The sequence below is a fragment of the Pseudorasbora parva genome, chromosome 4 (assembly GCF_024679245.1).
Source record: "Pseudorasbora parva isolate DD20220531a chromosome 4, ASM2467924v1, whole genome shotgun sequence".
NCBI classification, from domain to species: Eukaryota; Metazoa; Chordata; class Actinopteri; order Cypriniformes; family Gobionidae; genus Pseudorasbora; species Pseudorasbora parva.
The window spans coordinates 41,240,803-41,258,413 of record NC_090175.1 but is presented as its reverse complement, the minus strand read 5'-3'; the positions used below and the strand labels follow the sequence as shown (position 1 = coordinate 41,258,413).

At 37.2% G+C, this 17,611-nt stretch overlaps 2 protein-coding genes across 3 annotated transcripts in view; one reads left to right on the top strand and one right to left on the bottom strand.

Annotated features, from left to right (window-relative positions):
• Positions 1-255: 255 nt before the first annotated feature.
• On the bottom strand, positions 256-8,076 carry grhprb (glyoxylate reductase/hydroxypyruvate reductase b). 2 transcript variants are annotated; one of them, XM_067441796.1, is made up of 9 exons: positions 7,791-8,074; positions 4,136-4,266; positions 3,986-4,058; positions 3,800-3,916; positions 3,634-3,722; positions 3,439-3,543; positions 3,131-3,266; positions 759-889; positions 256-666 (listed from the first exon to the last, which is right to left on the bottom strand). In XM_067441796.1, exons 1-9 carry the CDS (start codon positions 7,940-7,942, stop codon positions 545-547), a joined length of 1,056 nt encoding a protein of 351 aa, XP_067297897.1. In that variant the 5' UTR covers positions 7,943-8,074; the 3' UTR covers positions 256-544. The 2 variants fall into 2 exon arrangements, with proteins under 2 accessions (XP_067297897.1, XP_067297896.1); XM_067441795.1 differs by having other exon boundaries at positions 3,800-4,058; positions 7,791-8,076.
• Positions 8,077-9,029: 953 nt separating this feature from the next.
• uba6 (ubiquitin like modifier activating enzyme 6) overlaps positions 9,030-17,611 on the top strand; it is a 28,745-nt gene continuing 20,163 nt past the window's right edge. Inside the window, exons 1-8 of the mRNA XM_067441794.1 lie at positions 9,030-9,116; positions 10,754-10,837; positions 12,186-12,280; positions 13,339-13,367; positions 13,886-13,980; positions 14,978-15,089; positions 15,228-15,308; positions 15,389-15,511. Of these exons, the coding sequence (XP_067297895.1) occupies positions 10,800-10,837; positions 12,186-12,280; positions 13,339-13,367; positions 13,886-13,980; positions 14,978-15,089; positions 15,228-15,308; positions 15,389-15,511 (573 nt within the window). The 5' untranslated portion in view covers positions 9,030-9,116; positions 10,754-10,799. The remainder of the gene's footprint in view (positions 9,117-10,753; positions 10,838-12,185; positions 12,281-13,338; positions 13,368-13,885; positions 13,981-14,977; positions 15,090-15,227; positions 15,309-15,388; positions 15,512-17,611) is intronic.

Genomic DNA, 17,611 nt, shown 5'->3' with positions numbered 1-17,611 from the left:
CACACACACACACACACAGACAGACAGACAGACTCTTAAGGTAAATATTTTATATTTAATTATGATGTTCATTTCCTACATTTTTGCATTTAGGATACCTTTGCCCTCTTAACACAGTAGATCAACACTTAAAGTTAATCTTTAAAAACACTAGTGTTCAATAACACTTTAAAATCTAGTCTTCAGCAAGTCTCTTTTTTCCGTAGTGTATATTGATGTTGTGATGCCAAAAATTCACTCTAGCATTTAACATAATTCATTGAAATTGTTAGTGTTTTATTTTTAACAAAATTTACTTACACAAAATAATACAGAATATATAGGCACTTGATCTACTTAATATGAAAGTAATTAATTTGTCCTTTTTTGGCGCTGTGGTCACTTATACAGAAAAGAGCTGTGTGAAGATTTTTCAAATATTCTCCTTTTCCGTGTCATGGAATATCGACCGCATACAGTTTTGGAACAACAGGAAGGCAAGTAAATAGACAGTATTTGATTCTGGCAAGAACTATTCTCTTTACTGGTTCTATGGCGTCTCGTTCTACAGTTTAAGTTCTTTAGGCATGGATTCGCCCCTTAGTCCAGCCAGCAGGTTATTAGCAGCAAGAGCAGACATGGCGTTTCGTGTCGTATAGGAAGCACTGGCAATGTGGGGGAGAATCACTGCAAATGCAAACATAAACACAGAATACGCAAATGTTTTCAGAGAAGACCTGCATCAAATACTTCAATAAAATACACACATGCATGCTTACCACAGTTTTTGAGTGTAAAAAGAGGATGGTGTGTGGGCAGCGGTTCAGGTGTGGTGACATCCAGCCCGGCTCCAGCGATCAGACCGGTGGACAGGGCTTCATACAGATCCTCCTGATTGACCGCTCCCCCTCTTTATAATAACAACACAATCAGTCATGCAGCCAAGGGCCTTTTTCAGAAGATATTGCTGAGAGTCACTGGTGTTACTTTGAAGTAAATGCTCAAAATTTCTATAAAAAGGAATTCTGATACTTTTCCCTCCGAGGCTAGTATTCCAAAAGTAACAGTGATGTATGTTTTTATATAGGGTTAAAGATGCACATATGTCCTGCACCCTTCAGATTGCTTACTTTATTGTATATCGTATAATATCTGAGTGGAATATCGGATTTGGGGACTTGATTTACAGGACTTGATTTTGTCCATCTGGAATTAATTGTATCGTTGGACTGCTTGCTATTGCTGTGATCTCATGTGAGTGACAGGTTGTCCCGCCCTCATGCTATTAGACACATCATCAATTATCCCCCAGTTTCACTTTCAAAAACAAGGCTTGAACTGGTTCCAGACTAAAATGCATGTTTGAACTAATTTAACTTTTTTTCTAAGGCACGTTTATAAAAGCTACTTAAATATCACAATTGAACTAAGGCCTAATCCTGGCTTAATCTAAACCCTCTCTGTGAAACCAGAGGCCTGTTGCTTGAAGCAAGCTGAACAAACTCTGAGTTTCAGAGTAGGTTTAGAGTTGATACGTCTAGATAAATCCAACCTGGTTTAGATCAAGTTCAACCATTTCTCAAAGCTCGGTATAAACGTTCTCTGTCAACTCAGGTTTAATCCAGAGTTAGCGATCAACTCTCAAGCACGTGCACCTGAAAGTGTGACATGTGCGGCAAACAGCCAATCACAGCGTCCGTTTGATTCACTTCTCTTCTGAAGATTGAGTGATCGCTTTGAAAATTATTATGAAATTAAATGTGTTTACAAGGCAGGAATAAACACTGCTGCTGCTGCAGCGAAAGATTGAGAAGGCAGCTGAAAGATGATCTGACTGTATCAATGCCTAAGGTGAATCAAAGAAATATTCCTAATAATTATAGGTTCACAAAGAGTTTAAATGAGTACACGTTGTTTAAAAGAATTATGAATGCATGTATTATATTTATATTACTATTTGGCTACTTGTCAGTTTATATAATAGTTATATAAACATATATGAATTCAAAGTGATAATAATTCATATATAAATATAATAAATAATTAGCACCAAAAGATGCACAATTTTATTTCAAAGTTTTTTTCACTATAAACTGCTTAAATTTGGAACGAGACATACATGGGGTGTGGTTTTATTGTATCTTTACTTGCAGCTGATTGATCCAATTTGGGTTTGCGATCTCAAACCAAAAATAAAACCTGCTATAGAGCAGGTTAGCTGTGTAGTGTCAGTTACCATGGTGATGAACACTGATAAAAACCAATTTACGTTCTTGAGCCCGAAAAAACTGAGTTTGCTCAAACTTATCGCGAACTTAACTGGATAACAACTGAAACCAGCTTTGTGCAACAGGACCATAAGCAGGCTACTGTAATAGTCCTTTAAAAAAAAGATTTTTTCATTTTGATTGTGTCAACACCATTGCTGAGTATTTTCTCTTTAAATGTCCAGTAAACCAAAGACAGTCTCAAAAACTCGGTTTTAAATCACTGGTGTTTTTTTTACGTCACAAACTACCTTGTAACCAATCACGTCAACATGCTTTAGGATGCTTTGAAGCAGGGGAGTCTCAAGAGTATATATCCTGGTATATTTTTCTGTTGATAAGAAAAACCATACAAATTTTGTAATATAGTGGTTGAATTATGTATATGATGCATATTATGATGTTATGATGAACTATATGGCTTTCTACACTGACGTTCTAATTTGTTCAAAAAGTTTCTAAGGATGCTGATTTTTAGAATCTGACTCTGAGATGACGAACGGGAACATGGTTCATGTAACATTAGAAACACATTATTACCTGTTTGATAATGTAGTCAAGCAAAAGGCTTGATAATGACTTGATAATTACAATTATGTGTCAGATGTTGTAAAGAGCGATACCTTTATGCAGTGTTATACTACAGTAACTTGAGTAAAAGTTGACAGAGTGGATCTCAGAGCTGGAGGCTGGGCTAATTTGCATATTCATGAGTCTGCGTATACTAAATGAGGCAATAGTGTTGATATTGATGCTATTTTAAGACATGGGTTTAAGACATGGGATTTTTAAGGGACAAAATTATTGACTACAGGGGAACTTTGCATAGCATCATAGTATATAGATAATACAATTATATTCTTGAAAGAATGTATTAGCATTACCTGCTTGTGTTGATAAGGATGGCGTTTTTCTTCATCTTGGAGAAGAGATTCCAATTGCAGATCCCATGAGTCTCTGGAGTTAGAGCACAGCATATGGCCAGGAAATCAGACTCCTTGGCCAGCTCATCTAAAGAGACTGATCACACACACACACACACACACACACACACACACACACACACACACACACACACACACACACACACACACACACACACACACACACACACACACACACACACACACACAGTTAATTTGTTTGCTACCTTGTAACCCAAACTCTCAGGAAGGTTCTGAGATCTTCCCACCATATTCTGCCTCTATCATATTTGCGAGTTCAGGTCTCGGCTCCACATCTGTGTAGATGAACTTCTTCACCTTAAACGGTTTCAAACGCTCGGCGATAGCCACACCTACACACATAAACACCAGATCATTTAACCAACACCCAGAACTAATAAATCAAAAATCATATAGAATCATAAGGCCACTCTATTGCTTACCAATCCTCCCAAGTCCCAATATGCCAACTGTGCTGTTTGCTAGTTCATGACCGCACAGCCATAACGTTCTCCAAGTTCCCCAACCACCCCTATACAAAAGCATAAATCAGTATGGATCAAGTGTACGATTAACGAGAAAATGTGTGTGTGCTGTTAGTTTTGGTACGTTTTAGCCTCATGTGTTGCCTCAATGAGTCTTCTGGATGTAGTGAGTAACAGGGCAACAGTCAGTTCAGCCACAGCGTCAGTCAGTACATCCGGAGTATATCCTACACGGATTCCCCTGGAAACACACAAGCCCGTGTAAACAATGCACACTTTAAGAAATACATATCGAAATTTTACAACTGACCTTTTCTTGAGTTCATCCAGGGAAAGATGATCAAAGCCCACTGACATGGTGCTGAGGACTTTTAGATTTGGACCTGCATTTTTGAGACGCACACGTCACTGAATTTGTTCGCTTTTGTTTCAACCTAATAGTCAAGTATTGTAAGCTAACCTGCAGCGTCCAATAGCTGAGCATCAATCTTCTCTGTGAGTACACACAGTATTCCATCGCAACCTTTGACCTTTTTCAGCAGCTCCACTCGGGGCACAGGGTCATCAGAGTCCCACATCTCAAACTGCACCCTGGAATGGTGTGGGTAGAATTTAGAGAAGAAAGCAGTTCAAAGACTTGCATATTTAGCTGAAATAAATTTGGCTAATATGTAACATAAATGGCTCAAAACATGTAATATCATTGTAGCTGCCAACAAATTCTCAAAACAAAGTTAAACAGACGAAAATTACAGATTGTCAAAAAACACTTTTATTTGTTTTCTTGACTCCAAAAAATTCATTGTTTTAAAATCTGTATAATGAGTCCCAAATGACTAATGTTCACAATGAGAATGCTCAGCCAGTTGGTCAAAAGTTTGTTATTAACTTTCTCTCCCTTGGTTATCTTCAACTCAGCAGAGGTTCTACTGTAGTTTGTACATGTTGAACGAGTCTTTGGTTTGGAAAATATGTAAACATGAAAATATGTAAGTTATAACTTATTACTGCTTCAGTGGGATAAACATGGCAGTTTCCATATTACATATGCATGCAGAATGAATTCAATTATTAGGGTATAATGTTTTGTTCAAGATGATCAGCAGTTTTTCAGTAACTCTGAATAAGTGAAAGAATAGTATTTTCTTGTTGGGGTCAAAGATCCTCTGAGGTTAAAAAGGCCACACAAATCCACAAATCCACACAAAAGTCCTCATGAAATCAAAATTGACCCTATTTACCTTGTTAGCACATATTAAAGGTCTTAGGGTGAACAATTAATCTGTGCAAGTTAATACACAGAAAAACATTATTTGTTGTGGTAGTCTTTAATCAAAATCTGAAAAGTAACTTCAGGTCTGGAAACGGCGTTCCTTCTCAGATGACAGCAGTTCGACCAAGGAGGTATCTAGCACTAGTCTCATCTAGCACTATGATTCCCATTCATTTTTGCGTCACTTTGACAGTGTATAACTTTACATCTGAGGCGTTTAAAGACTAAATTTGTCCATTGATTATTTCTAAAGAAACACGACAATGTATAAAAGGCTCCATTACCTTGTATCTTACACTATCGCCCCGTAGAAGCTGTTTTTGTAAAAAGAGGCTAACGATTGCGTCATCACTTCACTTTCCACAACTACTAGAAGACTTACTGTCAGACAGGTTGCTCACGTCACATTTACGTCGTCAAGCTCAGTCTGAGCCTGCGCAGTACACTCAGCCATCAGGATGTGAGTGCTTCTAATTGACTTCACGATTCGTCGTTGAAGTCTATGGGGTCGCTGTGTCCATTTCTTTTACTGTCTATGAGTTTGACGGCTTAGGTTTAACCACACCGATCCAACCGTTAGTCTGTTATGAGCGGGAGATTGAGAGGAGGAGCACTGAGGTAAAAACCTGCCCTATGTTCAATATTCCGTTTCACTGAAATACGTCACAGCCAGTGTTGAGGGTAACTCATTACAAGTAACTTGAGTTACGTAATCAGATTACTTTTTCAAGTAAGTAGTAAAGTAATGCATTACTTTTAAAATTACCAACACAATATCTGAGTTACTTTTTTAAATAAATAACACAAGTTACTTTGTTTTCCCATTTATTGACTGACAGCTCTCCTGTCCCCATGTTGAGATAAATCGTAAGTGTGGAGTCGTTGTGTGTAAACATGATGGTTATTGTAGTTCTAACGTGCATTTACTAATCTCATTTGCACAAAAAACAAAACAATGAATAAAATCTGTGAAATGCAAAATCAGAATACTATGCAAACCTCCAATAAGTTTAATAAATCAAATATTTGTATGTATTTAATCTCACTTTATTAACCAATGTCTTGCTGCTGACCTTTAATGATTGAGGTAAACCCTACGCAAAAAAGACTTTAGATTTTGTGTTTTTATTATAGAAGTAAGTGTTACCTGAGGATTATCTACTTTTGGTTTGAGAGGGTCTTTACATTTGCTCAAAAATATATATATTTTTTGTTATATAAAAAAACAAGCCCAGCCCAGGTGAAAAAAGTAACGCAAAATTTATGTAACGCATTACTTTTCTTAAAAAGTAACTAAGTAATGCAATTAGTTACTTTTTAAGGGAGTAACGCAATATTAAAACGCATTACTTTTCAAAGTAACTTTCCCCAACACTGGTCACAGCACTGAAGAAAACTCACTTGCTACTTCTGGTTCACTGGGACTTTAAGATGCGACTTCAAGGGGGGAAAGGCCCATCGTCTATAGACAATAGTTTATATGTGAAGCACAGCTCACACAAAAGTAACTTTTAAAACAAACGTATTTCTTTTGGATCAACTTGAACCAAATCGGCGAATGACTCGATTTCAACCATAATTTGTTGTTATAACATAGGCCTAACTAGGAATGAGCGATATTTTTATATCATTTATTATCTTTTGGTAATGTTAGTTAAAAGTTAGTTAAAAACTCCCATAAAAAAGAAGAAGTTTGTTTTGATTTTTATCTGCTTTTATCTGATTTTTACCAGGGCATCTACGATGTAGGTGTCTTTGTTTCTTCAGTAGAACACATTCGTGTGCATTGACCTCACCCAGCGGAAGTGATGATGTGCTCGCGGCATAATGTTGTATTTGAGGTAAAAAATAATAACTACTGTTCGGTTTCTCATACAAACCAATCATTTTGTGTCTTAAGACATCAATGTGTCATCACGAGCCACAGGGTTTAATTTGAAGTTGTTTGTGCATGTTTTTTTTACTCTCATAGAATTGCACCCCATTGACATGCATTATATTGTTTGGCATATTGCAAAGGTTCTTACACTCAGGGCCATTTTTTGGGATTTCCGCCTGGATTTGGCCTACCCAAATTGAAAAGCTTCCCATTCACACATACAGTGGTCTAGGTTCAAAATGTTGGTGTCATTTTACAGGAAACCCTTTAAAGTTAAATAAAACACTGCTTAAAGTGATAAACATGTAAGTATATGTTGTCTAAGCTGTAATACATAACATTTTGAACCTAGACCGCTGTATGTGTGTATGGGAGGCTTTTCAATTTGGGTAGGCCAAATCCAGGCGGAAATGACATCAGAGTAATTTAATGTAAATAGATTACTTTGTGTAAAACAAATGCCAAAGTGATGCATATCTCCAGAAAGTAGACACTCTATAAGCTTCCAAATGGTACCACATATGACATCATAGCTCCTCCACAGACATTTAAAATGGAAAGTAAATACATGACGATGTCATTTCCGACCCTGTACAGGGTCCTCGGAGTTTAAGTGGTTAAAAATCTTAATTTGTGTTCTACTGAAGAAACAGTCACACAGACAATAATATTTTAGATGCCTTGGGGGTGAGCAGATAAACATTAGGCCTACATTTAAATTTTGGGGTGAACTATCCCTTTAACAGATAGTATCTCATACTACTTTGAAATCATATTGTGAAGTGTTACCCATTTTAATCAGCAATTTGACAAAAAAAATGTACGTTGTGTTGCTCAATCAATAGGCTATTTAAAATGTAAAACAAAAGGCTATCAACATTTTAAGCAACTAATCCGCGTGGAATGAAAACAGATTTTATGAAGCGAATTAGTGTTATGTGGTGACTGCTTCCTTCAACCTACTGTCCGGATTTGCGGAGAATATCCAGTCCGTCCGGCGGCACTTTACGCGTCACATAAACTTTGGGTAACATGGACATCGCGCGATGAAGTCCGTTGACGGTACACGGAGCGATATTCTGTAGTCTCCCGAGGGCTGTTCTAGTGCACCACATCGCGAGCAATATCAATCAATGCCGGGATCTTTCTTCGGTACAGGATGACAGAATCTGAAAGCGGCAGCAAGTGCAGTGTGTGGACAGTTTAGGGGGAGGAAACGATGGGTGGTGTGTCTCTCTCTCTCTCTCCACACAACATTAGAAAGAGAGCAAATATGTAAGATAAATATGTTTTTTGTTTTTGTTTGTTTATTTCTTTTACATTCCAAAGTACCACAAGTGTCTCAATTTCTGGTATCAATGGTAGGCTATTGATTTTGTTTCAGTCAATCATTAATCAGGGTCGCAAGCAAATAATGTAGGCTAATGTAGGCTATGAAAAGCAATGAATGTTATACTTTAACCAAATAGATCATATGAAAAAAAAATATATATATATATAGACCTAGGCCAAATTGAAAAGTGAGTATTGTAACATTCATTATACTTTTAATTTATTAGCTTACATCATTTGTTTGTGACCCTGATCCATCAAAAATGACAAATGAGAAAGAAAACAAACTCATGGAGTAGTAGCTGTTGTCTTAAGGTGTGTTTGGACTGTGTTTATTTTAAAAAAAAATCATTATAATTAGCTGAGGTAGCAGTTAAAATGCTGCTCCACTTCTATGCAACTGTGAGTTCAAATTGTGTGTGTGTGTGTGTGTGTCGCGGTAAACCCTACATTATGGGGACAAAATGTCCCCACAAAGATGGCAATATCTGAAATCCTTAATTGTCCTTGTGGGGACATTTATGGTCCCCATGAGGAAAGCATCTTATAAATCACACTAAGTGATGTTTTTTGAAAATGTAAAAATGCAGAATGTTTCCTGTGATGATGGGTAGGTTTAGGGGTAGGGGCAGTGTAGTGGGATAAAATACAGTTTATACAGTATAAAAACCATCAGGCCTGCAGCCCCCCCATAAAACATGGAAACGTGTGTGTGTGTATTCTTGCTTCATAAATTGTTTTGGGTAAACTAATAACCCATGTAACTGTGTGTTGTTGTTTCTGTGCACTGGAAGCTTAGACAAATTATTTTGTGTGTACGGTATGCTTGTCACTATCTGATTCTGAGTAACTCAGTCATTCCTCTAGATGGCGGTCGACAGTTTCCCATCACGAAACCCCACCGCACACGCGCAGAAGTAGAAGTGTGCTGCTCCCGTTCCTCGCGCACATTGACAGGTAGCTAATCCACAGCTCTCTTTATATGCTACAGACAATACTTTATACCACGACTCATTGAAATCAAGCCATCACAGCCGCGAAGGCGCATTGCGCAGAGTCGTGCCTGTAGATTTGATTGCTCTTTTTATAGTTAAACGATAGGCTAATTTTGTGAGCATCCCAGTTAGCCGATGTGCTAATGAGTAAGCAATATGATAAATTAATGATTTTATAACATGATTAACGATCTCAGATTAAATACAAAATGTTTTTGTGATGATGTGATTTATAATGTGTTTTAGATCTTAATTTAGAGCCTGTCGTCTTTATGGAGGATATTATACACGTTATAAGTGTGATTTCGTGAGTTAGTGCTCAGATAGCTTTTTTTTTATTTTTAGAAAGTCATAATGTGTTGATTATTTGATAAGTATATATCTGAAACATGACAATGCATAAAACCGACCTGGCATTGCATGCAGGATTAATTGTCAAGTCATCCAGAGCTAAAATGCTCAAGGAAAACCTGGACATATCAGGGGATTTTAAAATTGTGGTATCTAAAGCCTGATAAAAGTTATGGAAATGAATAGAGTTTTAAAAGTCATGGTTTCTGTTGTCACTATATTTTTTTCTATAATGGTTCAAGCCAGAGATTTGTCATTCTTTTGAGTCGGTTCTTTTGAATGAATCAGTCGAACCTGTTTACAGATTGGGTTGAAGACCAATTTAAATGCCAATCTTGAGGTGCTCATGAGGAGGTCAGGTTGATGTAGTCACTGTAGATGTCTGTCAAAAGGGTATAAAAAGTAACATGCGTGACATGATCTTTGGAACATTCTGAACTGAATTCTTAAAGGGTTAGTTCACCCAACAATTAAAATTAACTACTCACCCTTATGTCATTTCAAACCTATAAGACCTTCATTCATCTTCGTAACACAAATTAATATATTTCTGATGAAATCTGAGAACTCTCTGTCCCTTCCATAGACAGCAATTTTATTAACACTTTCAAGGTCCAGTAAGGTAGTAAAAATAGCAGTAAAATTTGTTAAAATAGTCCATGTGACTAGTGGTTCAAACTTAATTTTAAGAAGCAACGCGAATACTTTTTGTGCGCAAAAAACAAAAATAACAACTCTATTCAACAATTTCTTCTAGCCTGTGTCAGACTCTTGCACTGTTGACGTAGTGTAAATAGTGCAACACTTCCAGAACGCTCCAAAAACTGCACTGTGTTTACACTGTCAGAAGCGTAAGATTCTGACACAGCCTAGAAGAAATTGTTGAATAAAGTCGTTTTTTTTCCCGCACAAAAAGTATTCACGTCGCTACATAAAATTAAGCTTGAACCACTGGAGTCACGTGGATGATTTAAACAATGTTTTAAAACCTTTCTCGCCCATGAAAGTGTTAACTAAATTGCTGTCTATGGAGGTTTCAGAGCTCTTGGATTTCATCAAAAATGTCTTAATTTGTGTTCAGATGAACAAAGGTCTTATGGGTTTGGAACAACATGAGGGTGAGTAGTTAATGGCAGAAGTTTCATTTTTTGGTGAATTAACCCTTTAAGTAATGAGTATAATCTCAGATCGTGTTTCTCATGTCTCCAGTTATCAGCAGTGAATAGAATCTCTTTATCTCTCCGACAGAACCTTACAGAGGAACACCTGGACACCCCCCTCTCCCCTTCCCACTATGGCTGACTCCATGGATATAGATGATTCTCTGTACAGGTACACTGTAAATACTGAAGCTGAAACACTCTGGCCCTGTTTACACCTGGTATTAATATGCGTTTCGGCCCATCGGCTCACTAGTGGACAACACTAAATACACGTCTAAATGGGGTCTAAAACTTTTTGAGCTTGTCCACTTACAACCACTTTCAGAGGTAGTTGAAACGCATTCACCTGGATTGCTTTTGTATAGTAAATTATCATGTTACCGAATGTGCTTCAAATCAGAAAAGAGAGCCTATTTTCCATCTACTGACCTATTGCATAAACATTTTAAGAAGCACGCTAGCTAGACGAGATTTAAACTTTGTAGGCTGAGGACCAAAGTCTGGTTTGAAGATGAGAAACCTACCAAGCACATGTTTTCTCACAGTGTTCAGCATGGTATTGTGCCAAATTATGCAAGCTTATTTTGTCCATTAGATCAAAAGATCTGAAAATCGAATGCCCACCCATAGACCCTCCCCTTGAAGAAATCAGGACAGAAGCTTGCCAATCCTGTCAGATCCAGGGAAATATAAATAAATCAATGAAACAAAACATTTGTCATTTGAAAGTGAAATAACTGAATATGATGATATTATCCACATCTTCAATTCAAAACCCAGCTAACTCCGACTTGTTTAGAAGAGACATAACCCATACGAGGTAAGCTATGGGAGGTTTTTTGTCTGGCCCGCAGTGGCATGGCTATGCAGTATTTGCATGTAATATTTTTGAGCAGGTGGTTTTCTGAAATGTACATAAGTTACATTACTGTATTAGCTATGACAGGTTGTTGTTACAGGATTCAGACATTGTGATTTCTCTTCATGATATAGTTATCAGGACTCGGGTTGTATCTCTCTGCTGCTTTGTTTTTGTTTAAAAAAAAATTCACATGGCATCCGCTCGCAATTGATCGCGCTGAGCTTAGTGCTTACAGTATTTCGCTTCCGGGACACTAGTAGCGTCTAGCAGAATTTAAACAATAAAGGAACCTGTAGGCATCAACATGTAAAAGTAGACTATATTAAAAGACAATAGACAATAATAGGTCCAACATATGAGGAATACTTTTAGTTGTGTTGCTATGTTCGGATTTTCTTCCTAATTAAGGGGTAATGCAAATTATTCTGGTGGCTGGCCCACCCATCATCCACTTTCTGCCTACGCCACTGGTTGAAAACGGACAAAGGAGACTGATTAAAACACCAGGTGTAAACGGGAACGTGTCTCCACTGTATACATGAGATCCGATCGATTAGCTGAGACAGGCTTTGCTTTCTGTCATGTAGAAAATCTGATTAGTTAAGAATCAGATTCAATCTGAGTTTGCTGTTCCTAATCGTGTGTGTGTGTGCAGTCGGCAGCGCTATGTGCTGGGGGACAGTGCGATGCAGCAGATGGCCCAGTCTGCTGTGCTTGTCAGTGGAATGGGAGCTCTTGGAGTGGAAATAGGTGAGTGATGCCAATGTCCATCCACACCAATCCAGTACTTTTTTTCCCTATTTGTAGTTCATTTTTTTCATTTTTGCATGCTTTTAACACTAGAACTGGAACCAAGGTGGTCATTTTGACCGTTTTTAAATTTTGCAATGTAATGCTTTCAGTGTTTGGTAGTTCCCCCCGCCAGTGAAGATTCTGTTGCCTAGAAACGTTCTAGTTGTTTTTATATGCTATTGCTAAGCTAAACCTATTTACCTTTGAAATCTCAGCAAGAAAGAGATTGACTGCCGCAGATGTTTTAGCCTTGCTTCAGAGCCTTGTGATGCTGGTGGCTGCATAGGATTGTCCAAACATTTCCAATGATTCCAGTATGTTGTAAAGTCCAAAAGTCACAATGTATTGGAAAAAAAAAATATCGAATAATTTCCAAAATTCACAAGGTTTTTATCTAACAAAATATTCTTCTTCAATCCATTTGTTGGCATTTAGACTTTCAAAATCAACATTGTAACTCTCCCGCTTGCCACACACAAAGCGAGCCACACACAGGGTTTGGTCTAGTGCCACTTACAGATTTATATATTACAAAAAAAAATTGTAATATGTAGACCTATCTGCGTTCACTTCGCACTCGGTGCTTCATTTAATCCATATAGTTAGATTTTTTTTAGGGTGATGTCGTCATAAAATATTACGTCAGACATATAAAGCCTCATTCTAACACCTCAATAGAAGCTTTAAATGTAAATATGACAAGACCAAAAAGACATTTGGTGCAGTCTAGTACAAACGGTGTGACTTTAAAATCTCTAGAAATTGTAAATGGCTATAATTAGTACAAGGGTGTTGAAATTGTCTAGTTTCTAGTATATCATGATCTGAGATGCCAAGGATTCTTGAATATGTATTTTCTTCAGTCTTTCCTCCAATAAGCTCCTCGCTTCCTTATCCTATGAGTTGTAAATTCCATACCATGTACATCATCTACAGTCTTTTTTCATAATTTGTTGTGTCTAGTGCTGTAATTCACATCCTTTAAATCCTAATCAAACATCTCTTATCTTATACAGCAAAAAACATTGTTCTGGCAGGAGTGAAGGTAAGATAAATGTCTAGATTTAATTTTCTTTCCTATATACACTTTTATGGAAATAATGTTTGAGATTTCTTGGCTTACAAACATCATGGTTAAATAGTTTTTTTTATTGTAATACACTACTGTTCAATTTAATTGTTTTTGAAAAAGTCTCTTATGCTTACTAATGCTGCTTTTATTTTATGCTCATTGCTCCATTGTTCAATGTCGAATGATCTTTCAGAAATTATTCTAATAGGCTGATTTTGTTCTCTGTTCTGCTTAATATTACTATGTAAACTTTGATGTATATATATTTTTTTAAATGAATGTATCGTTGCTGAATAAAAGTAATCATTTCAGAAAAATAACCCCAAACTTTTGAACAGTAGTGTATAGTGATCAGTATTAATTTTGAACACCTATATCGATAGTAAATTGTGTACTCACTTTTTACTGTTATAGGATACTTGGTCTATGTGCTGAGTGGTTGCATTTCATTCGTGTTATGACTGTTATGAGATTTGCTCATGTGTTTGTAGGCAGTCACCCTTCATGACAGTAAGCGATGTGAAGTTTGGGATCTGGGCACCAACTTCTTCATCAGAGAGGAGGATGTGCATAACCAGAAACAAAGGTGCACTATAGTTTTTTGTTACAAGCAGACCTAATTCAATCTCTTTTTTTGAATTTCCTGAAAAAAATTACTAAATTGTTGAATAAATTAAAAAATTATATTAGGGCTGGATTTCTTGATTTTAACCGTTTCTCATTTTTATGAACCGGTATTGATTCTAAAATCCAAGAATCAATTTGTTTATCCTGGTTTCAGTTGATGAATGAACGTAACTTTGTAGAGCTTATCCAAATAAATCACAATAATGTTTCAAAATACAAAAACAAAAACAAATCTCAAAATACATCCATTTTATTACGAAATTTTAAACAATAAAAATTTTTCCCACGCTGTTTGACGTGGTACGATAGAACACAGTAGTGTGCAGTTCAGCTTAAACGAAGCGGCAGCGAGGGGCGCACGTGAACTGATCATCGCCGTGTAATGAACTGGCTTTTACATTTTTTTATACTGTTGTATGAGGTCAACTAATGACGTTTGTGTGTTTTTTACATTCAAAAACATCATACTTAGTAATATATAAGTAATAGGCTATTTTCTACACTTCTACACTTTTCTACACTATTTCGATAGTTTTCCGGGCCTGGTGTCTAAAAAAAAAAGCTATCTTGTATAAAAGCTTGTCTTTGACTAACAAGGACGTTTTCAGCTCTGAGGATAATCTTATGTTACCATGACCTTTTATATATCAAAAGCTCAAGAGAAAGTTGATTTTTCAATTCATCACCCCATTAATATCAGTTACACCATGCAATAAACCTTAAAGTAACACGCCACTGTTTTTAGAAATAGGGTTTATTCAACTTCTTTCCTAAGATATATGGGCAAATGCTTTTTTGTCTCTGTGCATGAGACATTGTTTTAGTTTGGCAGGGTCGCCGCTAGCTTAGCATAATGAATGGAATCATATGTTGCCAGCTAGCATGTCCTGAGTAAAAGTGATCCAATCCCCCCTGCTGTGTAGTGACCACAATGAATTTCTTTCTCTCTCTCTAAGGGTGGAGGCAGTTCATTCACGAGTTGCCGAGTTAAACCCATATGTTCAGGTCAGTGTTTCCACTGATGTCCTGGATGAAAGCACTGACCTCAACTTCCTGAAGAGATACCAGGTCGGTCTCCACGAAAACAGCTCAAAGTGCAACAAACATTTGACATTATTTGCCATTATTTTAATTAGATTATTATTTAGATTGTTCTTCATGTTCGTATCACACTTAATGTGTCTATTCTTGTATTTGTTTCTTTAGTGTGTAGTACTAACAGAAACAAAGCTGAGCTTACAGAAACGAATTAACCATTTCTGCCACTCTCAGCAGCCTCCTATTAAGGTACAGATATTCTCAGTCATACTTGCACATAGCTATCTGTCTGTTCGGATGGTTTAAAATGCTTTTTTTTTGTGGTCCAGTTCATTGCCTGTGATATTTTTGGGATCTGCACACGAGTGTTCTGTGATTTTGGGGAGATGTTTGAGGTGTCTGATCCTACCGGAGAAGAACCAAAAGAAGTCTTCATTCAAAACATCAGCCAGGTAATGAAAGCACCTCACTGTTTCACCTTCTCACCTCCTTTCTTTTGGCACATTTAGGGTGTGTTCATACTTGTAGTTCGTTTCTCTTGGTTCTTTTGGTCCAGACCACAAAAAAAAAAGATACATTTAGTCCTGGGGCCTCATTTATAAACGTTGCGTATGCACAAAATAGGGCGTATGCCGCTCTCTACGCAATAATTGGTATTTATAAAAAAATCTAAATTGACGGGAAAATGTGCGGTCCTTCGTGCAAGCTCTGACCCAGGCATACGCACAAAAACAGGTGAACTGCCTCTCATAAATAACTTGAAGACTTCACAAAGCAAGTCTTACAATTTAGTGTTGTCACGATACCAAAATTATGACTTCGATACGATACCAGACTAAAATATCGATATATCGATACTAAATCGATACCACAGTAAAAAAAAAAAGATAAGATGCTTAATATGACAACAGAACTTGTTATTATACATTGTTATTTTTTACTAAAAAATTCATGTGGCCAGCATGTTCCTTAGGGTTGGGCATCATTTTGATTTGAGAAATTATTGATCAATTACTATTAAAATGATCTCACACATTTTTGCTATCTCAATGTATTTTTTACAATGGGGTAATTGTGTTGCAATAGCTTACATACAGCACAAGAAAGCTTGATTTCGAATGGTAAATTGAATTTAAAAAGATGAGTAAACAGTAATAAAATAAGAACAAATAAACAGATTACAAACAATAGCACAAATAAATGCAATAGAATAGAAGATACAAATTAAATAGACTGCTTTATTTTTTCAGGTCGGTCTAACATATAGATAAGAAACTGAATTAATTCTTTGAGTGTATTTGACCAATAATAAGCTGGAAAAAAGAAGCAAATGTTTGCACTTGTATCATGTCAGAGGCGGCTTTATTACGGTAGGCTATGTGTGTGTGTGCTTCAGATGTGAGCACGAAATCTGCAGGGATGTGTAGAATTAATTTATGTGCAATCCCGCGCGAAATTCAGACCGATCACACACTAACACTAACACACTGTCATGAGGAAAAAGTCCAGTAGAACGCGCGTTCGCCGTGCTCAGAGGTTAACTGGGCTGAGTGAGAATATGCCGGTGTGTGTCAACTCGCTTTCGGTGGGAGAGGAGAGCGCAGCTGGTATCGATACTGTAAAAACTGAGAATCGTATCGTTTCAGATATTCCAGTATCGCTACATATCGAAATATCGATATTTTTGACAACACTATTACAATTAATAGCCTACATGAAGACAGGTTTGATCGATCTGCAGTGTAAAACAAACAAAATCAACGGAAATTACAACAGAAATGCAAAATGTGCTGTGACACTCGCTCGGCAACTCATTCATTAAATTGAACAGACATGTTCAGTTTTTAATTGAAGTGTCTGTTCTCTAACTGAACTAATTTTATGAAAATAAACGCAGTGGGCAAATGATCCAGTAATCTAGTAGCGGTGGCTTTGGGAGTGGTCTCGTAGGACAGCGAAACATTCTGGGAATTGTTGTCTTTCATCGAACACTGGTTTGGATGGCAGTGTTCACGTTTATTCAAATGAAACGCACTAAAACAGAGCACCCAGGTTGTTTGGTGCACACAGGAATATGTACCCCATGCCCACGGTTAAATATACTGGATCTTTAATGTTGTGGGCCTATTTTTTTGCTGGAGGTCTTGGACATCTTGTTCAGATACATGGTATCATCAATTCTAGTGGGCGGCAGTGGCTCAGTGGTTCATGTAGGTTGTCTACAAACCAAAAGGTTGGTGGTTCGATCGCCGTTTCCACCTGACCAAATGTCGAGGTGTCCATGAGCAAGACACCTAACCCCCAGCTGCTCCCGACGAGCTGGATGGCGCCTTACATGGCTGACATCACCGTCTGTGTGAATGGGTGAATGTGAGGCAAAAATGTAAAGCGGTTTGGATGGCCATAGGGTCTGTTAAAAGCGCTATATAAATGCAGCGCTATATAAATGGATGGAGATAACCCCATAGAAATAAACCCTATAAAAACATGGAAGTAGTTGTGCAAGTAGTCCATTGCACTAGAGATTATTGTAATCTAATCAAGTCTACCAA

What these genes read in the sequence shown, in the direction of transcription:
- grhprb (XM_067441795.1), bottom strand. Translation starts at nt 7,942, where the DNA reads ATGTGGTGCACTAGAACAGCCCTCGGGAGACTACAGAATATCGCTCCG. An exon ending in TATGATAGAGGCAGAATATG is followed by an intron (nt 3,267 to 3,438) that starts GTGGGAAGATCT and finishes GTGTGTGATCAG; the next exon opens with TCTCTTTAGATGAGCTGGCC. An exon ending in ATCCTTATCAACACAAGCAG is followed by an intron (nt 890 to 3,130) that starts GTAATGCTAATA and finishes GTTATTATAAAG; the next exon opens with AGGGGGAGCGGTCAATCAGG.